Source organism: Chrysemys picta, chromosome 12, assembly GCF_011386835.1.
Source record: "Chrysemys picta bellii isolate R12L10 chromosome 12, ASM1138683v2, whole genome shotgun sequence".
Lineage (NCBI taxonomy): Eukaryota > Metazoa > Chordata > Testudines > Emydidae > Chrysemys > Chrysemys picta.
The window spans coordinates 55,951,118-55,972,271 of record NC_088802.1 but is presented as its reverse complement, the minus strand read 5'-3'; the positions used below and the strand labels follow the sequence as shown (position 1 = coordinate 55,972,271).

The 21,154-nt window shown below is 58.0% G+C and overlaps 1 protein-coding gene across 5 annotated transcripts; it reads left to right on the top strand.

Moving 5' to 3' along the window:
• The first annotated feature begins 741 nt into the window (after positions 1-741).
• GAA (alpha glucosidase) lies at positions 742-19,588 on the top strand. 5 transcript variants are annotated; one of them, XM_005283000.4, is made up of 20 exons: positions 742-881; positions 1,517-2,158; positions 2,429-2,574; positions 3,361-3,526; positions 4,362-4,458; positions 4,781-4,900; positions 5,378-5,496; positions 5,720-5,851; positions 6,637-6,747; positions 7,226-7,339; positions 7,519-7,603; positions 8,233-8,350; positions 9,502-9,635; positions 11,230-11,381; positions 12,894-13,042; positions 13,295-13,436; positions 13,798-13,896; positions 15,547-15,711; positions 16,959-17,111; positions 18,455-19,588. In XM_005283000.4, exons 2-20 carry the CDS (start codon positions 1,574-1,576, stop codon positions 18,512-18,514), a joined length of 2,847 nt encoding a protein of 948 aa, XP_005283057.2. In that variant the 5' UTR covers positions 742-881; positions 1,517-1,573; the 3' UTR covers positions 18,515-19,588. The 5 variants fall into 5 exon arrangements, 4 of the variants coding, with proteins under 4 accessions (XP_005283057.2, XP_065419855.1, XP_065419856.1 ...); XM_042840933.2 differs by lacking the exon at positions 742-881 and adding an exon at positions 1,096-1,215; XR_010591939.1 differs by lacking the exon at positions 13,295-13,436.
• The last annotated feature ends 1,566 nt before the right edge of the window (positions 19,589-21,154 follow it).

Below are 21,154 nucleotides of genomic sequence, written 5' to 3'. Positions count from 1 at the left end.
CACCAGGTTTGAGCTGCATCAAAGTTGAAGATGGAATATGAATGCTGCTGGAAAGGGAAGATGCGTGCAGACAGGGCCTAGAAAGACATTCCTGAATGACGTGGAAAATCCTCTAATCTTGTTCATACTTCCCTTCTATACAGAATACTGTTCTTTAGTGAATTGCCAACAGCCTTTCCCATCAGTGTGAGCACGTCACTTAAGAGCTCCAGTTGCAAAACCAAATCCACATGGCTTTGCTTAGTGGTAGTGCCCCTAAATTAGGGAGTTTATGACAGGGTGAAACAGTGAGGTATGGCCTCTGCCGATCAGAATAAGCAGAGGGACATCAGCGGGGAAATGCACATTTTTCTAAGCGGACTGGACTTGTGTTTAACTGCTGCTTCTTTCATAATCCTGTCTAGGAAAGAGAGGCAATGAACCCTGCATCTTCAGCCATTTCAGATTTCCCTTTCATTTCATTGCAATGGGTTGCTTGGCATCTCCTTGGCACGGTGTTGTGTTTGTTTTAGTGACTTGCTGCTTGGCTGTGCAGAAATCACTACCGCTCTGGGCCTCAGTTTCCCCACTTGCACCCTGTGGATGATGCGGCCCGCCGCCTTTGATAACGTGCTCTTGAGCGCCGCGCGTGGGAACCCGGGGCAGCGAGGTCACGGGGGTATGTGACTTGCGTGTCATCAGCGCGAGCCGGGCGGCGGGGGCAAGGCCCCGCCCCCGCCGTGAGACCGCCCGGGCCGGCGGGGCGGAGCCAGCCCGTCCCATTGGCGCGCCGGGGCCACCCCGTCATGTGACTCGTGGCCGGGGACCAGCTGACTGGCTGCTCACGTGACCGCAGGGGCGCTCCGGTCCCGTCCCCGTCCTGCAGCTGGGAGCGGACCCAGGTACGGGGCTGTGGGAAGCGGGGTCCCCCCCCCCGCCCAGCCGGGCTCGGGGCAGGGGAGCGGGGACATCTTCCCCTCCCCCACTGCCAGGGATGGGGGGGCTCAGGGGTGGGGTGGGGCGGGGGGCGCCTCCATTGGTCTTCCCTCGCCTGCCGGCACGGGGCCGTTTTGCCTCCCGGTGCACTTGGGGCAGAGACCCCTGGTGCGGGGGCCCTTGGCATCATAAGAGCATAAGAACGGCCGTACCAGGTCAGACCAAAGGTCCATCTAGCCCAGTATCCTGTCTGCCGACAGTGGCCAATGCCAGGTGCCCCAAAGGGAGTGAACCTAACAGGTAATGATCAAGTGATCTCTCTCCTGCCATCCATCTCCACCCTCTGACAGACAGAGTCTAGGGTCACTCTTCCTTACCCAGCCTGGCTAATAGCCATTAATGGACTTAGCCTCCACGAATTTATCCAGTTCTCTTTTAAATGCTGTTATAGTCCTAGCCTTCACAACCTCCTCAGGCAAGGAGTTCCACAGGTTGACTGTGTGAAGATGTGGTGGCGCTTGATTATTCTGTTCACTCGGAGGCTCCCACTAGACCTTCATGTGTAAAATCTGACCGTGGGCTTCTCCCTGTCTCCATCTAGCTGGCTGCCTGGACAGGCTTTCCTGTGCTGGAGGGGCACTTGCTCACCAGCCCCGCAATGCCCCCAGTGAGACTGAAGCAGGCAGAGAATTTCCCCAGCTGCCAGGCTTCCTGCACTGTGCTGCAGGTGTCTGTCATCAGTATTGCTGCTCTGCTCGCAACAGTTGCCCTACACACCATCTTCAATGTCCATGAAGTCATTGTGGCTGCCGCGAGCCTCGGAGATCCCCCGGGGCCAGAGACAACCCACCGATCCAGTAGCGCTAATGGAGAAGGGCGGACGTGGTATCGGAGGTGGGCAGGGCACCTGGAGAGCCCAGGGGCTGCTGCGTCAGGGCCCTTGCGCTGTGACCGCTCTCCAGACAGCCGGTTTGACTGTGCACCTGAGAAGCTTCTCTCCAGAGCAGAGTGTGAGGCTCGTGGCTGCTGCTACGTCCCGGTTTCCTCTAGGGGCCCTGCGATTTGGCAGCCCTGGTGTTTCTTCCCAACCAGCTACCCCAGTTACAAGGTGGAGAACCTGAGTGCCACCCAGACAGGTTACACTGCCCGCCTGACCCGTACTGTGCCCACCTTCTTCCCAGAAGACATAATGGTTCTGCGGCTGGATGTGGTGTTTGAGACGGAGGGCAGGCTCCACTTCACGGTCAGTAGGTGCTTTAGCCAGCCACAATGGGGCTCAGGCTGCAAGAGACACTAGCTGTGGTGCTGGGTGAGGGGTGTGCGCAGAACAGTGAGTTTCTGCCCAGAGTCCATAAGCATTACTTCCCTTGCTGAGCAGTTCTCGGAGCTGGGTTTTCTGCCCTTCGGGGTGACTGGTCGCCTACAAGCCATTGGGTCAATCCCATAGTTTACTATAATGAATTGTCACTTGCTCCAGTCTGTGAAGCTCTCTCGGTCTCTCCCTTTCTTACAGCTCAGGGATCCAGCAAACAAACGCTATGAAGTGCCACTTGAAACCCCAAAAGCGAGAGGCCAAATCGCCTCTAAACTGTACCGCGTGCAGTTCTCAGCTGACCCCTTTGGCCTGATGGTCTTCAGGGAATCCAGCGGGCAGGTTCTGTAAGTGCTTCCACCCTCCTGTAACAAAATATTCCCCTCTGACCCACCCCCTTCCGGAGCCTGGGCCCAGCCACCCCCAAAGGTGGGGATGGAGCTACAAGTGGGAAGTGTCATTACTGCCCAGCTATAATCAGAGTAACCTTCTCGTTGCACCCCCGGGACACCTGGTCCTTGGCTTTGTGTTGTCGCTACCTCACCTGACTTACTCTCCTGCAAGAGACAGAAAGGCAGCTGCAGCCGTACCTGCCTCTTATCCCACAGCTGCCCTGGGAAGAAGCGGTTCCACTGGCATCAGGAACTGGCCCACAGGGCAGCTCTCTGGGTTTTGTGGACCAGGTGCCAGTATGAAGTGATGGAAGCAGAGGCAGCATCTTGCTGTCAGTGAGTTTCCTGTTTTCATCGTACCTGAATCCATCGCTTGTATTGACCAAGGCACCAGGTGACTCAATGCCTTGCCCGGGATGAGGCAGTGGTTCTAGGCCTCAGCTGGGGTTTGGGGCCCTGGCTCCCCACTCCTTTGCTGCTCCCCCTGTCCAATTCACAGCTGGGGAAATGACTGCACTGCCTGTGATCACACCCGATTCCAGCTGGAAGCTTCAGTTTTCTCCTTTCCCGAGTAGCTGCCGTTTCCCCGGCTTAGAGGCTCCTTCCTCTGCCTGGTGTCTAGCATGTGGCGGCTTGAAGGTCTGTCTGGGTGGAAGAGCTGCTTCTAAGCAAGCCTCCCTAGGTCAGCTCCCTGTGGGATTTGCTGTCTGCCTTCAGGGAGTCTCCCTTTCTCTTTGGCAGGTTGAACACCACAGTTGCTCCCCTTTTCTTTGCTGACCAGTTCCTCCAGATCTCCACCTCCCTGCCTTCCCATTTCATCTCTGGCTTGGGGGAGCACCTGACCTCACTCGCCCTCAACGTCAATTGGACCAAAGTCACCCTTTGGAATCGGGACATGGCGCCCACGGTAAGTCCTGCTTAGTAATGACTCAGCTTCGCATGCAGGGCCTGGCAGGAAGGCCGGAGGCCCATTGTGAGTGTCCCTGCAGTGTTAATATGGGCTGTCAGCTCCATGCGTTTCTCTCGACCCCACTTCCAGGTCTCTTACTCTCAAATGAATGTTACATTTTTTTAAGTTTCTCTCAAGCCTGAGCTCTGTGGGATAGCGCTTGGCGCCCAGCCTGGCAGTGGGATGCTGGTGCTCTTGTTCCCACTGTTAGGGTTTAGGGTCCCTGGATTCAGCTCTCAGACACTCAGGAGTGTCTCTTCTCCTGCAAATGCAGGTGAGCTTGGCCCCATCAGCCTAATGCTTCTCACAGCCGGTTGGGGGCCCCTGGTTCCAGTCCCTCGGGGGATCTCTCCCTGGGCAAGCTCACTTCTCTGTGCCACCTACCAGCAACCCAGCTGTGTACAATAGGGAGCCTGGGGACCGTCCCGCGTGTCACACGCTCCCTGAGTCTCACCCTGCTGCCAGGGCTAAGAGCGTGTTTTATAGCCAGCAGGGAGGGTTTGGGGCTGTAGGGGAACGAGCCGCGTCCGCACAGAGCGCTCGCTCGGCTTTCTATAAATCCCCATTGCGGCCTGCTACTGAAGAGCAGCAAGAATCCAAGGGCAGGATGTGTGGCTGGCGCCATGGGAGCTCCCAGCACTGGTGCCCTGACTTTGTCACCACGATGTGACTGCCCAGCACGTGAGCCCTGAAAATCGGGGATGTGAAGCTACCCAGCTGTGTGCCCGGGAGGCTGGGCCGGCTGCTGCATTGCCCGAGTATCACTGACACTATACGCTCTGCTGTACGTTAGCCTCACGTCAATCTCTATGGCTCTCACCCGTTCTACCTGGTGATGGAGGATGGAGGCTTGGCCCATGGAGTCTTCCTGCTGAACAGCAACGCCATGGGTACGTGCCTTGCTACCAGCCACTCCTGCCTTTACTGTGAACGGCTTGGGGGAAGCCGGCCGGCTAACAAGCCCCCAGAGGGGTTTGAGGTCAGCGGCTTGGATTCAGGGACTGCATTTCCTCCTGTGTCATTACACCTGCCCACGGCTCGTGCGGATGAGCAGAGACATCCAGGAGACTTGTGGGAGTTGCTCCACGTGTGGTTGGCTGCTGGTCTCGGCAGCTTTCGTGGTTGTGGGGGGAAGGCACCTGTTGTTGGACGTGGCTGGACCGATGCTCCCGGGCTGTGTTCTCAGCCAGCTTGCTCGTGTTTGCCTTGCAGATGTGGTGCTGCAGCCGAGCCCGGCCCTGACGTGGAGAACAACAGGCGGCATTCTGGATTTCTACGTCTTCCTGGGCCCTGACCCCAAGAGTGTGGTCCGGCAGTACCTGGATGTCATCGGTAGGGTGTTGGGAGGAGCCGCCTTCCTGCTCCTCTAGCCTCTGGGAGAGGAACTGGGCCTTGCCCTGATGCTGCTTTTGTTGGGAGCGAACAGTAGAGCTGCGAGTCTCCTGGCTGGGCTGGGCAGCCTGTGCAGGGCACGAGCGGCTTCACAGCTGGTAAACAGTTTGCTGCCTCCTTTGCCCAGTGCATCAGGACTGTCCATGCTGGGGCCTCGGCTTCTAAAGCAAAGTCCAGCTCCATCCCGACAGCTGTTCCCCTGAGCACGCTGGGGAGGGCAAGGGCCCACATCACTGGCTCTGAAGGCCACTGTGTCCCTTCTGCTGCTTGCTGTGGGTGGAGGCAGGTGCCAGTGGGTGGCCGTCAGTCAGGACCCTGCTCTCAGGGTAGCAGGAGCAGAGGCTGCCGAGTGAATTGGGTTTAATCAGTTTCCACATATCTGGGCTACTCTCAAATCTGCTTCCTCCTAACTTCCAGGGTACCCGTTCATGCCCCCCTACTGGGGCCTGGGATTCCACTTGTGCCGCTGGGGCTACTCCTCCACCGCTGCGACCCGGCAGGCTGTGAAGAACATGACAGCAGCACGGTTCCCCTTGGTAGGTCTGGTTCTCTTCTGGGACAGGCTGCGTCCCCCGGCAGCAGCACCTCTTGCTGTGGAGCCATGAAACGAGCCAGCTCAAGGCAGGTGCTGAGCCAGACAGCAAGGGGGTGGGGAGTAGGGCGACGCCGCCGAGTGGCCATGGTGGGTGGGTTGCCAGGCGGTGTGTGGCTGGGGCTCGTCCCAGTCCCTCTCTGACACTGGGGTCTCGGCCTTTGCAGGATGTGCAATGGAACGACCTAGATTATACAGACGCCAAGAGAGACTTCACCTTCAACAAGAACAACTTCAAGGACTATCCAGACATGGTGCGGGAGTTCCACCGAAGCGGCCGGAGGTACGTCATGATCGTGGTAAGTGAAGCCCTGAACGCCAGCCCCCTGTTCTCTCACCTCTGGATGGTTGGCCCCAGGACTCTGCTCTTTGCCCCGTCACACCGTGTCTTCCCTTTGCCACCTTCCCCTTCAGTTGTGGGGATTTGGGAATCAAAGGTGCCGCAGCCCGAGTGGTGACTTGGGTTTGGCTGACAGGGCTCAGGCTGGTGCGTCACCAACACACGATTTTTGGGGATGGTTGAATGCCCCTGTAGAGGGGACCAGTGGAACCTCAGAACGTGGAGTAAACCAGCTCTGAAATACCCCTTCTTCTCCCCATGCCCTGTTGAGAGTCCATTTCCCTTGCTGCTTGTTCTGGTCCATGGCACGGAGTGCCCGGGGTGTGTGGAGGGTGGTTGTAGCTGGCAGGAGTTAGCTTCAGTTGTTGGTCTGATCCTGTTTCTGAAGACCAGGCCGAGGCAAGGAAAGCAGACGATGGGAACGTGGGTTGTGCTTCGCTTGCGGCATGTGAGTCACGCAGTGACCCTGGTAAAGCAAAGAACTTGGTAACCTCCCTGAAACCTGCTGCTCAGCAGTTCCTTGAGTTCAGTTTGCACCATGTCCTCAGGCTCCGTCCGGGCCTTCTGCTCACCAGCGCCTGTCTCGCCCTTCGGCGGTGCTGTGCAGTAACCAAGGGTTGGGTTCCGCCTGGGGACCGACGCACAGGCTCTGGGGAATCGCATTCGTCTCTCTCCGAGAGCGTGATGTTTCTCTCATTCCCCTTCTCACCGATCCATTAGCTGCTCACGTTTCTTCCCCATCAGGATCCAGCAATCAGCAGCTCGGGGCCCCCCGGCAGCTACAAACCCTACGACGATGGGCTGAAGCGAGGGGTGTTCATCCGAAATGCGACAGGGCAGCCTCTGGTTGGGAAAGTGAGTCCTGGGCCTGGAGCGGGAGATGAGTCAATGTCGGCGTTGAAACCAGGGGATCTCCGGGGGGTGGATGAAGATGTTAAAGCCCAGAGCCCATGTCCCACTGGTGTCAAACCTCCCAGTCTGTGTTCTGGGTTGAGTGGAGCCCTGGCCACCTCCCAGTGTCCCCAGCCAAAGCAGAGACCTTCTTCCCCAGGGAGGAGGAGTCTCTCTCAGAACTCATGGAACGTGTCCCCTGCCATCCCTGGAGGCCCTTGACCCTGCCCCACAGCCCGTTCCACTCTCCTTAGCATGTGCATGGGGCACTGAGGGCAGCAGTCAGTGAGCAGAGAGGGAGAGGGCTGGAGACTGTCTAGATGACCAGAGTCATGCTGACAAGTGTGGCTCCAGTGGTGTCCGAGTCCAGGAACGTGGGGTGAGATAGGGTTGGAGGGTGAGTAACTGAGCCCCCTCAATTGCTTCTTCCTTTGCCTCCCAGGTATGGCCTGGCCCGACCGTCTTCCCAGACTTCACTAACCCAGAGACTCAGCGGTGGTGGCACGACATGGTGCAGGAGTTTCATGACCAGGTGCCCTTCGACGGCATGTGGATTGTGAGTGGCTTCCCTCTCTCGGCCCTGCTGGGACCCAGGGCACCTGGAGCAGGTTGGGGATTTGGAGCCAGAGCCCTGGGGGAGGGTGGGGGTGTGTGGTGCTGGATCCACAATACTTCTGATTCCCTGCACGTCTGCCAGCATCCTGGTCCAGAGACGAGAGTCCCTTCTCTTGCCAGGACATGAACGAGCCATCCAACTTCGTGGCGGGCTCCTTGGACGGCTGCCCAAACAACAAACTGGAAAACCCACCCTATGTGCCAGGTAAGGAACTGCGGGCAAAGAGCCTTCTGCTGGCAAATGCGGGGGCAAGAGAGCCTGGAGTCCCTGCACCCCAGCAGCAGCTGACCTTGCCATCGAACTAACGTCCTGGAGGAGTCCGAGTACGCAGCCCACCGCTCTCCGGCGCTGCACCAAGCCTGTGTGTGAAGGAGACGCGGGCGTCCCTTGCAGAAGAGCAGGGAAGGAGCTGGAGGCTGCACGGTGACGCAAACCTGGTTCGGGTCTCGGGGAGGCTGAGCTGGGAGACTCGCAGAGTCCAGGCTGGTTCCTGTTCTCTCGGCTCAGGCAGCTGGAGGCTGAGCCCAGAGACCTGGGGCAGTCATTGCAAAAGCGCCGCTGTAGCCCTAGGAGTGCTGACGGTCAATTCCCCTTTCCCTGCTGGCGACGTGCCCATCTGCAGGAGAACGGGGCGCCAGAGAAGCCTTCAGCTGCCCTCAGAAGTTGCCAGGAGCCCCCTGGGCCTGAGGCCGCACGGTGCTGGCACCCCTGAAGCGGCGTGGGGGCTGAGGACTCGTGCTCAGCCCGCCAGGGTGTGTTCCCTGCAGGCGCAGGGCTGCTCCGGCCAGGCTGCCTGGAGCCCTGTGACTCATCCGTTCCCTCTCTCCTTGCAGGTGTCCTGGGGGGCAGCCTGCGGGCAGGGACCATCTGTGCCTCCAGCCAGCAGTACCTGTCCTCGCACTACAACCTCCACAGTCTGTACGGGCTGACGGAGGCCGTCGCTTCCCACGAGTACGTCTGGCACTGACCGCAGGCTCCTGAAGCGGGGACAATGCGGCGGGCGGGCGGGCGGCAGGTTGGCTCCTAGGAATCTGCTCCGTGCTGGGGGCCAGCCCGTGGGAGACCTCGGGGCGGGGGGCTCCCGGGGCTGCTGCTGCAGGGCTGACTGCAGGTGCGACTGGTTCGAGCGGCGGCCTTTCACTGACTGGAAGCTGTGGCAGCCAGCCGTGATGTGCCCCCAGCTGGCCCAGGAGAGACGCTTCACTGCAGCTTTGTGCAAGTGGCCAGATGCATTATGGGTGCTTCCCCATCCCACGGCAGCATTAGCTGCCGGCCACTCCTGGCCTGTGGCCCATTGCTCTGGCCTTGTGTGGCAGGAGGCCGGATGGGTGGAGGTATGGCAGGAGCTGTTCCCAGCCCTCTGGCCTCCTGGTCCATTTATTGGGAGAGTTTCCCCCAGTGTCTGAAGTCCTCGTTTTAACTGTGCAGGTTTTCTGCTGATCTGCTTCCCCCGCAGCCTGCCCTGCCTTGAGATCTGCCCAAGCCCCTCTGCTCCCCTGGCATGACAGGCCCAGAAATGTCCTGTGCACTCTGAGTTGCCAACACTAGGGGGACATGTTAACTGCTTCAAGCCTCTCGGGTGCTGTGCAACTCGATCTCCTGAGTCCCAGAGCCGGTGGCCCGTGGAGAAGAGCGTTGGCTGTCTCTGAGCTGACGTGCGTCCGCTGGAGCCAGCGGGCTCAGGCTGTGCCCTCCTACAGGGCTGGGGAGCTGTCAGCTGAGTTCCTGAGATGGACAGAAGGGAGCGCCAAGGGCCCAGCTTGCAAAGGGTTCCCCTGGCCAGCATCCCCTGCCCTGGGTAAGGCTGGCTCCAATGTGTTAGGCTGAGAGCTGTTGGCAAGCAGCTGCGCCATTTGCCTGCACCCCGGGGTTCCACGGGGCTTGGGCAGGTTTATAAGAGGTGAGTCCATTGCACGCCCTACACAGGGCGTCTGCCTTGGTGGGTCTCAAGTTTGCCCCATTGGCAGGGGCTTGTGCTGTAGGTGGCCGAATCCCTGTCCCCCGCCGGCTGAGCCGCGCTGGGTGCTGGGAGGGGACAGATGCTTGTGCTGAGCTGGGAGACTCCTGCTGCTGGCCTGACTCATCTGTTTCCTTTCCCCAAGTGCGCTGGTGAGGGTGCGAGGGAAGCGTCCTTTCGTGATCTCGCGGTCAACCTTTGCGGGTCACGGCCGCTTCGCTGGCCACTGGACTGGGGACGTCCGGAGCAGCTGGGAGCAGCTGTATTACTCTATCCCAGGTATCGCCGTCACTGTTCAGGTGTCTTGTGCCACAGCCCTGCCCTGATCCCTCTAGGCCCCTTCCCTTCCCCGCCGTGTCCGCTAACCCCCTGACAGCGTCCGGGAGCCCCTGCTCCTCCTGCCCTGTGCAGGGAGCTCGGCAGTCATTTAATAACTTGATGTTGCCTAGCACCAATCTCTAGGTGCCTTCCTGCTGCATTTCAGGTGCAGTCATCTATGCCCAGTAAACCTCCGCAGGGCGCACCACTCCAAAGCATAACCCCCCCACACCACCCCCTGCCATCGGCCTGCCTGCCCCAGGAAGGCTGGGGGAAATGGAGGGGACTTGTGACATGCCCTGGGGCTCGGCAGATGGGACTGTGTCAGGCCAAGAGAATAAGTGAGGCCAAGCCGAGGTCTCTGGCTGAGAGCACCCTTCGAGCAGCTCCCTTCCGTTTAGGCAGGGATGGGCATGTGGTGAAATCACCTGCCACAGCAGAGCTCAGTTGCAGAGGTAAGTCCCAGGGGAAGCCTGTCTCCTAGACTACAGGGTCTTGGCTGCCTGGGTTCATCAATCTGCACTGGTCACTGGGATTTCCGAGCACTGATGTGCGCCCGAGAACCTCCCCTCTCTGGGATCTGCTGCTGTCCTTACTCCTTCCCCTCGCACTCCCGGTCAGGGGTGTTGTCCCTGCTCCATTCACTCTGCTCCCATTGAACTGGGCAGCCTGCCCCAGGGACGCGTGGCGGAGCGGCTGGGACATGCCCTGTGGATTTGGTGCTAACGTAGCAAGGGTCGAGCTCACCGAGGGCTCTCACAAGCAGGATGTGTTCCCAGAGCCAGGGAGGAGATGGGGTTAAAGGGGCCCTGGCCATCCCAGCTCCTCCCAGGCCATGATGTGATGTGCCCCTTTGGAGAGCGTGGTGGATCCCCTCTATCTTGTTCAGGGAAGGAGGATGTGGAAGGAGCTGTGTATCCCAGAGCTGGGTCAGCGAGAGGATGTGTATGATGGATACCCTCTGGGCATGGTGGACTGGGGCTGTATGCAGAGAACCCGGCTGCAGGGGAATTTGCCTGATGAAAGGTTTTTCCTCTGAGGCTGCAGGGAGGAGAGGAACTACTCAGTATTGCCAGTTCCTCTCCTAACTCTGGGCCCCCCAATAATCCTCATCTCTCCCTCTGCCCCATGATGTGTCTCGTGCCAGAGGCAGCCAGCCCGGAGACCCAGAATGTTGTCTCCTGTGACACAACCTTCTGCTAGAGCCGTGAGCTTGGGGCCCTGTCTGCAGCTTCTCCATCTCCTTCTCTGTCTTCCCCTCACCCCTTCCTGGGACGGTGGGTCTCTCCCCAGCAGCCCCACCATCAGACCAGCAAGATGGGCAGTTCCCACTGTTGATCTTCCTTGGGTTAATAGACTGGCAGCTGGGAGAGCTGCATGGTGGCTGAGAGCAGCCAATTCCCATAGCTGATGTGCCACAACCACATGTGTCATCTCTGGTTCTGTCCCCCTGTGGGAAGGGGGAGTGATGGGCATTTGCACCAGTCCCCTCCAGCCTGCCCGGGATCACGGCGTTCTTCTCCATGCTTCAGAGGCTTTGTCCCCCCTTTCCCAGAGGTGCTGCTTTTCAACCTGTACGGGGTGCCGCTGGTCGGGGCGGACATCTGCGGCTTTCTGGGTGACACCTCTGAGGAGCTGTGCGTACGCTGGACCCAGCTGGGCGCCTTCTATCCCTTCATGCGGAACCACAACGACCACGGCAGCAAGGTGAGGGCAGGCAGGAGCCCGGGGCCTGTGCGGGGAGCGCCGGAGGGAATCTCATGGCCAAGCTCAACTCCTCTGGCAAAACCCGGTTCTTTCTTCTCAGCCAGTGGTGATTCCGGGGAGCTGGAGGAGTGTGTGTGTGTGTGTGTGTGGGTGGGGGCGGGGGTGTGTGTGTGTGTGACCAGGGAGGGGGACAGAACCGAGTCGTGGCAAGGTGTGTGATGTGTGTGGCCGAAAGGAGACCTGGAAAGATGGGGTGCAGGGCTGTGCCCTGTGTGGCTGCCCTGTGTGGCTGCTCTGTTGGATAAGGCGCCCGGAAGGGCTCCTCCACAGAGTGTTTCCATGCTAGTCTCACATTAAATGTTGGGAAGCCAATGGGGACTGATGCTGATCTCAGGACTGGGACTCAGGAGATCTGGGTTCCGCTGCCGGCCTGGTCACTGACGTGCTGTGACCTTTGAGGCCCTGCCCCTCTCCTGGGCCTCGATTCCGCACTCGGACCACTGGGCAACACGGGCCTCTGCCCCTTGTTACCTGCACAAAATTCTCTGTTACTCGCGCTCTCTAGTGGCACCCCCCCTACCCTGTTCCTGGGGCTCAGGGTGTAACCTTATGCTCTAGGGCACCCCCCCTACCCTGTTCCTGGGGCTCAGGGGGTAACCTTACGCTCTGTGGGTTTGCAGGATCTTTTACCAGTGAAAGAGCCTTACACAGTATTCTTCTACTAAACCTCTCTTTATTAACCATTACCAAACCAGACTGCACACGCTACATGCACAATGCTCACCACTCCCAATAAGGCAGATGAGCTTTGGCCTGCTGGCCAGTCAGGATCAAGTCGTCCGGGGACTCCTGCTTCTGCATGGTGCTAGCAGGATGCTGAGGTTTGGCAGCTCTGATCCTGGGCTGTGTCCTGATCTTGGAAGTTCCCAAGAACTTCCTTTTGGACCCCAGTTTATATAGTGAAACTTGAGTCTTGCTTAGCTGTACCTTAACCAATCATTTTACTACAATTTTACTAACCAATCCTAACAAAATTCTCTAACCAATCCTACCCCAGCACCTTAATTAATTTACACCTAGCAAAATTAATTATGTAACCGACAGAAACAATCAAAGAAGCAGACCGACCATACAGAAAAACCATAGATAGAGGGGACAAAACAATAAAGAAATGAGGATTTCACAACCACAACTATTGATAAGTGATTTAGATGCTGTCAAACTGAGTTTTCTTTAACCACCTTAAGCTCTGTTTCTGTATCTGGTGATAGTAGGTGCTATTGGGACAGGATTTCCTTCCTAACAGCCTGATCTGACAGTGTTTTAATGTAATTTAGGTGGAATGTGAGGGTGTGACTTCCTGCTTCTCCGCTCATGGCTGCGGCTCTCCTAACATGGCTGCAGACAAAGGCCTTGGGCTTTACAATATGGCTACAGGACAAGGCCTGATCCTTACAGTGGGATCTGCCTGCACCCTCCTAGTTTCTCAGCTGGACTCCTCCTCTCTCGTAGCCCCAGGAGCCGTACGCCTTCAGCCCTGCAGCCCAGGAGGCCATGAGGAAGGCCCTCGTCCTGCGATACTCGCTGCTGCCGTATCTCTACACCCTCTTCCACAAGGCCCACTCTGCGGGGGAGACGGTAGCACGACCCCTCTTCCTGGAGTGAGCAGCCTACTGGGCCCACAGCAGGGAGGATGGGTTTGTCTGGGTGTCTGATCGGGGGCCAGGGGTATGGCACGGGGATTGGCACATGCCACTATTCAGTCCAGTGCATGGGTTGGCGTAGCACAGCTGCCACTGTTCCAGTCGTCGTCGTCCCCCAGCAGGAGATGCCTGGGCGGGGGGGGGGATGGGCTTTGAAGTTGCAGTGTACTCGGTGTTAGAATACATGCTTCACCCGGATCCATTCTGCAGGTTTCCCACAGACCCGAACACCCTGAGTGTTGACCGCCAGTTCATGTGGGGAGCAGGGCTCCTCATCACGCCAGTGCTAGAGGCAGGGAAGACCAATGTCAGCGGCTACTTCCCCATAGAGACTTGGTATAACCTGATGGCAGTAAGTACGCGGTAGAGCCAGTGCTCTTTGGAATAACGTGGGTTCTTGGCCTTCCACCAGCAAACAGCTGGGTGTGTCGCCGTCGCTGTAAGCTAACTCCGGTCTGGTCTCGTCTCCCTCCGTTCCTAACTGCGCAGCTCCCCCAGCACATCCCAGAAGGTGTCTGTTAGTGCAGTTCCTGCTGGGCCTGGCTTTCCCTGCATGCTGCTGGCTTCCCGGGAACCTCCATCCCCACATGAATGCCAAGTACCTCCCTGTTCATAGCGTTCGCAAGGCCTCTGATGTTTGGCTTGATTGGGCTTAGCTGATGAGCTGTGCCATGGGGTGTAATGACTTCCTCTCTCTATCTGTTGCTCTTCAGGGCTCCGTCATCCACAGCAAGGGCCAATGGGTCCTTTTACCAGCTCCACTGGACACCATTAACGTCCATGTGCGGGCAGGACACATCCTACCTCTGCAAGTGAGTCTCTTCTGAACCATTGCCATGTGGCACAAGTAACCATTTCCCCCTCCAGCGTAATCCCGGTTCCCCAATCCCTTCGCTGAGGCACCAGTCACAGGTGGTGTGACTTCCATCACCTGTTTGCACCTTGTGTCTGAGGTTTTCTGGTGACGGTGCACGCAGCTTCGAGCGTCAGTCAGCTTATGAACTGCAGGGCTGGGGATGTTTGCAGAAGATGAGGGATCAGAATGGTGTCAGAGAAAGGGCCTGACAGGTGGAGGGATTCTTATGAGAAGGTTAAGAGTTAAATCTGAGGAGTCCTGCTATATATCCCAGCATGCAAGAAATGGAAGGGAGAAAAGGGAGGAATTATTTAGTATCATAAAAGGCAGTGAGGCAAAAATATCCAAGGCTTTCTTGCTAAAATGAGCCTTAATGAAATAGTTAAGCTTTTGCATGGCAGTCATCCTTAGGTTTCAGAGTCAACACCTTGTTGAGATGAATGAGGCAGCTAACAACTCTCAGCTGTGGTTTCAATCTGTCTTCACTCAGGCTTTCTGTTTCACATTTCCAAAACTCTTTGCAACCACGAAGGCTAGAAACATCTAACTTTGAATTGAAAGCTTAGGGTCTGGCACTGATTCCATGGTGGCAGAGTGCACGAGGCCTGAGTGTAACTGGGGCTAAGAGAAGCGATGGAAGATGGAGGACAAAAGACCGGGCATCTGCAAGAGGTTCCAGACTGGGGACAGAGTGTCCCCCGGGCTTTCCTTTGAATTGACGGGACAGTGGGCTCTGGCCCGGGAATGCTGTTCGGGGCCATTTGCTGTCACACTGCTTGTTAGTACCAGCGTGGGGAAAATGGAAGTTATTCAGGGCACCTGGCACACTCAGCGATATGACGTGACTACCCAGTGCCAGCTTCTAAAATGTCCCCCGAGGAAAGGGCATGTCAGCTGCTTAGCCTGGCGCCAGCTCCGGGTAGAGACGCTGCTTCGTGTCAGCCACGTGACACGCTGCAGGTTGCAGGATAAGCTGTGCAAACACAGATTTGAGTTCCCTGCACAAGCGTGAGTTGCTAAATGGGCCAGGAATGCGATTCGATCGGTTCTTGCTGCGTGGGCTGTGCCTGCTGCCCTGGGCAGGGTGTGTCAGCCCGCAGGTTCGCCCTCGGGCAGTCAGCCGCGCTGAGGGATTCGGCTTCTTAGTGACACCCATCCTGACCAGTGTGTCATGGTTTCAGGACTGGGCGCCCATCCTGCTGGTGAGCAGCACCCCCCTCATTGGCCGTTCCCTCCAGGGCGTTTCTGCTTTCTGAGGTTGCAGCTCTGAACTCCGGAGGGGCAATGCCGGGGGTTCGTAGGAGGGGATGCAGTTCGGGTCATGCCCCAAGGACCTCCTGCCTACCAAATTGCTAAGTACATTGGCCCTGACCTTCAGGACCTGCCCTGCTTCCTTAGGCTGGGAGTCCCGAAGTGCCTGTTATAAACGGGGGCTGTTGCTACACTAGCCCCGTCTGGAGAGTTGGGTGCGTTGGGGTCAGGCAGTGAGGGACCCCCCACCTAGGGGTGACTGGCAGGAGATGGACCATTTATATCCGGGACCCGGCCGGCAGCTGCTTGAGGCCATCCCTGGGAACCCCTCTAACTGCTGGCTGCATCTCCCTAGGAGCCTGGCCTCACGACCACCGAGAGCCGGAAGAAGGGCATGGCCCTGGTAGTGGCCCTGACCGTGGCTGGGGTTGCCAGAGGCGACCTGTTCTGGGATGACGGTGAGAGCCTGCTGACGTTTGAGAAGGGCGACTACACTCAAATCCTCTTCCTGGCCACGAACGTGAGTCTGGCGGGGAGGGATGCGAAGAGTGACGTCTGCCCTGTGCTGGGGGATGCGGATGGTGCCCTGCTGCTAGCGAGAACCAGGGAGCTTTCCAGGGCCTCCTGGGGGGTACCGCAGAGGTGCGGCCTGCTGAGACTGAAGCCCAACCATGAAGTGCTAAATCCTGAGCCTTGGCTTGCCTGCTGGGAGCTGTGCTTTCTGCACGAGGTGCTGCAGTCGAGTCTCCTGGGCAAACGAGATGATAGTTCAGGAGAGTTGGCGCCTCCCAGCTGTACCTGGAAAGGGGGGGGGGGGGCTGTTCCCAGCAGGGGCCGTCCCTTCCGAAGCACTCGGCACAGCCAAGCAGAAGGTGGTTTCTCTCGAGTTTTCCCAGAGAGCGAGTGCACTTGCTGGTCCCCTCTCCCCGACCCGGGTGCTGAGTCTCCCTGGCTGTCCTGGCAAGGCAGCTGTTGAATGGCACAGCAGGGACGTGGGCACGGCCTGTCTCCTCACTCTGATGAAGGACTCTGCCACTCCCTAATGGCTGCAGAGCCCAGAACAGTCGGTGCCCGGCGGTGCTGGCTGTGCCCTGCAGACTAGAAAAATCAAAGGAAGCCGCTGAGGCTGGACTCGGGTCTGGGATTTTCCCACAGCCGGAGGCAGGCTCTGTGGATGTGGCTACTTCAGACCCTGGCTTCCATTTCTGGCCAGCACCACAGGTTAGTGAGACGCCTGGAAAGTACCTGGTGATAGAGCCTCCTTCTGCTTGGCTTGTCCCTGTGCCCTGGGATGTCCCCGTCCTGGAGAATGAGGCCCCCTACAGCAAGCCGTATAAATAGGGTATCTTGTGTACGAGGTGTCTGGCCCTGGGGCAGGGCCACAAACTGTGTGATGGGGGGAACGGAGCAATGTTACCCCAGTGCGAGATCTCGTATGGCGTAGCTGCTGAGACCATCCCTCCCTCTCGGGCTGGGTGTGGGCCTCCCTCCCTCCCCCAGGAGGGTCTGTGCCCAGAAGAAGGCGGAGCCTGCTGAGTGACATAGCACAGATCAGGGCATGCTCCTCCTGCCTGACTCTCCAGGGAAATTGGCCTGGGTTTGATGTCACGCTGACACCTGGGCAGGAGACCCACCAGCTCCACCTCAGAACTTTGCTGTAGCGTCAGATGGGGAGGGAGTCCCGGTACAAGCCAGCCTGGCTGTGGGGGGAATGTCAGCTGGCTTGGAGACCGTACCTGGGGGGACAAACTCTCCCTTCTGTTGCAGGGTGCGCTGCTGAGTGAGCTGGTGCGGGTGAACAGCCAGGTGGACGGGTTGTTGCTGCAGGAGGTGACCGTGCTGGGTGTCCCCGGCCCGCCCCAGAGGGTTCTAGCTAACGGCATCCCTGTCTCCGATTTCTCCTACAACGCAGACACCAAGGTAAAGACACCTGCGCTTCCTGCCTCGTTGCTCTTGTGCTTATTCTGAGGGCTGCAAAATAGACGTCTCGTTCCTGTCCTTGGAAAGGGGAGGCTGCCTGCTCTGGCTGGGGGACCGGGAGAGCACTCTCAGAGCAGCACCTGCTCTGGCAGCTGGCGCTGGAGCTGCTGCTGGGGGGAGAGGGACAAGGAGCGAGGTCAGCCTGGATTCTGAGGGTGCAGTGGGGGAGAGTTCTTTAAAAGTGGCCTGAACAAAGCTCAGGGGAATAGAACAATCTAGGGCCCCTCCAGCTCTGAATCCCGGGAGTCTCGGTGGGAGGGGAGGGGTCTGGAAAGGGTGGAGGAGACGTGGAGATCCCAGGGAGCATGTGGCAGAATCGGTCTTGATGCTGTGTCATTACTGGGGGTCACCCTTGCTGCTGCTGTTTGCTGTGGAAGTGATGGGATGTGGGGATCCTTGTGGGGGGGTTGTCGGAGTGTGGGGGAGACAAGGCCCTACACCCCCGGCTTCCTGCGATCCACCATGACTCTCAGCCAGCCAGCAAAGCAGAAGGTTTATTAGACGACAGGAACACAGTCCAAGACAGGTCTTGCCGGTACAGACAAGAGGACCCCCTCAGTTAGGTCCATCTTGGGGGGGGGGGGGGGCGCGGGAAAGAGAGGCCAGAGCCCCGTTGGGAGGCCAGAGCCCATCTGGGCTCCCCTCCATTTTCCCAGCCAGCTCCAAACTGAAACTCCCTCCAGCCGTCTTACTCAGCCTCGCTCTGGCTCCTCCCCCAGCCTTTGTCCAGTTTCCCGGGCAGAGGTGTCACCTGGCCTCCAACCCCCCTCATGGTTCTCATGTTATGTGCTCAGGTATCTTCCCTCAAGGAAAGTCTCCCATCCCCAATGGAGACAGTCCCAGCAAAACTCCCCTGCAACCTTCCCAGGTCAATACTCCTCACTCAGCATTCAAAGAACACATTAAGAACAGTCCCAGTTCGTCACAGGGGGCCTCGAGAGCTGAGGGGGATGAGAGCAAGGGTTCTCTGGGAATCACTTTGAAGATCTCGGCAGCGAATGAGATGCCTTCTCTAGGGGCTGGAAGTGTGCCACAGGGCGCGTTCTCTAGAACTCTATAGGACGATTACACCCCCTGCGCCCATAGATAGTGCATCTCCAGGATTCTCCCCCAAGGCAGTGTTCGGGGTGTGCCCTCCTGGGGGCAGAGGGTATTCACATTGCCCTGGTGCAGTTGTTGCGGATGGAGAGCAGGTCCCCAAACAAGCTGTTACCAGCCACCCCGCCCCCGGAGGCTGTGATGTTGTGTTGTCGCTGACAGGGAGCTCCCCTTTGTCTCCTCAGATCCTGGTTATCCCGCTCTCTCTGCCAATGGGGGAGCAGTTCATGGTCACCTGGTCCTGAGCCACGATGGGACGCCTGCCTGTTTCTGCTCCTCTGCACCCTGGTGAAAGAAACAAGTAGTCAGTAGATGCAATGCAATTGCTCCATGCTGCCTCCCCCGTAGGAGCCGACTGTCCTGTGACCGCGGGGGGCAGGGCTGAGGTCCGGGGGAGCTGGCCGCATTTCTAGCTGACCTCGGCTGTTCTGGGGCTGAAAGTTCGTGGCTCTTGGGTGCTTAGATGAAGGCTGTGGATCTGCAGAACCGGCCGAGAGCTCCTTGCCACAGCTGCCCCCAGAAGCGCTGCACAGGTGTATTGGCTGCTTCTGCACTGGGGGCCTGATCCAGCTACTGCTTAAGCCAATGGCCGAACTCCCATTCACGTCAATGGAGCAGGGCTGGGGCCTAGAGGAGGAGGGGAACCAAACTTCAAATCACTTCCCAAGTGGGCGGCAGAGGCGCTAAGGGAAGGAAGCGGAGTGCTCAGCGTCCACGAAGACAATCGGCTGCAGTTTCTAAAGCCATTCACCTTCCTGAGGCTCGAACACGGTGTGGGAGCCAGGCAGCGGTTCCAGCTGCATTTGGCAGTGACTGTCTCCCCTGTGAGGATAGCAGAGCTGGGACCCTTGTTAATACAGGACTTGCACTGTGCCAAAGGGGTGTGCAGCTTGGAGCTTGCTGCGGGCAGGCGGAGGGTCTGTCTCCTGGTCTGAAAGCAAAGGAGACACCTTGGTTTAAGGCTTGAGAGCTGCAGGGCCTGCCCCAGAATGCGTTTGTGAGGATGCTTGCTGGGGTGCAGTGGTTCTCAAGCTATTTACCATTGTGGGCTGCAGCCAATATACTACCTGTATGGCCCTGGGGATGTCACGTGGGCCACAGCTGTGTGCTGAGGGGGTGCAGGTTGAGAACCACTGCTGGGGTGAATGGGGGGGTGCCTTCCCCTGCTGTGTCTGTGCGTTGGGTGTTGGATGTGGGGCGTAGTCCGCCTGGCCTAGAGAAGCGCAGACGGACGGGCTGTGGATGGTCTCGTCACTGTGCAGTGGAGTTCCTGCTCTTCTTGGGGGATTTATTGCTAATAAAGGGCCACCGTGAACGTTCTTTTGACCTTGGCTCGTGCGGACTTTGTGTGTGGAGTCAGATGGTTCATTGGTGCCAGGAGGTGACTTGGTCCCCAGGCTCCCTGGGGCAGATGCTTGGCTTCTCCCCAGGACGGTCCTCTCCTAGCTGGCCCCACATATAGCATTTTTTTCAACGTACCCAAGGTGCCTATTGTGAATCGCTGTCCCATGCTCACAGCAGGAGGGAGCCCTGTCTGCCCACCAGGAGAACCGCTCCCCAGCCTCCGGCTGCTGGCAGCACAGGCGCTCCGCGAGCTCGCTCTTTCCCCCTGCAGACTACCACGTTACACACCCCACGTTGTTACACCCGCGGGCCTCGTCCCCTGTCTTCCGGGACACCCGCAGTGTGCACTGGTCCGCTGTCTCCATGGAAGCAGTGCAGCTCAGCTTTGTGTTTTCGCCTCAGTTCAGCACCCTCCTTAGCACAAGGCACTTAGGCGGGGCTACGGTCAACCCAACTAGACGTGCATTTCCCAAAGCTTGGGCTAAAGATTTAAATAAAAGCAAGTGGGAGGGTTTGGCAACAGAAGGTTACAGGTAAAAGATAAACATAAATGCCGTCTGTAGCCCATGCTTGTTAACAGGTTCCTTTCCTGCCTGGTAAGGTGTTTCTCACCGAATGGGCCGTTTCTGCAGCGCGTGTCCAGTCCAGAGAGCTGACACACACAGGGACGTTAGGATCAAAAGCCCAGAGGGTGCTTCGCTCTGACGGTGAAGAAGTGGAATTCATCACGTAAATCCCCCCAGCTCGCTGCATTCCTGACCCACATCCACCCAGAGTCTGCACTGAACTTCGTGTTGCAGCTGGCAGCACCGGGCATCTGATATTTCAAAGCCAAATGTGGATCAGGCTCTAAGCTCCTAATGTTTGGTTAAATATCCCCTTAAGCTCTCCCCAGTGCTGTGGGAGCCGTACTGTGGTTCCTGTTCATTTGTCAGAGCAGACGTTGTGCTCAGCACGGTGAAGAGGGAGAGAAAAACCAGTTCCTACCCCAAGGGCCTTAGTCTACAAGACAAACACCCTGGGTCGCAGAGGATGGAAGTTGCCGGGACGTGGGTTCTTCGCTGGGAGGGTGAAGGCACAGTGCTGGGGGTGCGGGTGTAATAACGGAGATGAATTTGCGTCAGGAGTCGTAGCTAGGTAATGCACATGCGGTCACTGAACTCACAGCAGCCACCAGTCTGTTCCCCAAATCCTTCCTGTGCAGCCACTCAACTTCCTGCCATTTGCCCTTGTGCAGAAGCACTAAAGAATGTAAAAAAAACACTGACCACCTTTCTCTGGGGCTCCTTGGCTCCCTGCCCGAGCTTTTCACCGATTAAATTTTTTTAAATTAAATTAATGGAGAGATCCTATCTCCTAGAACTGGGAGGGACCTAAAGGTCATCGAGTCCAGCCCCCTGCCTTCACTAGCAGGACCAAGTACTGATTTTGCCCCAGCTCCCTAAGTGGCCCCCTCAAGGATTGAACTCTCAGCCCTGGGTTTAGCAGGCCAATGCTCAAACCACTGAGCTATCCTGCTTCCTGTGGAGTATATTTCCCCC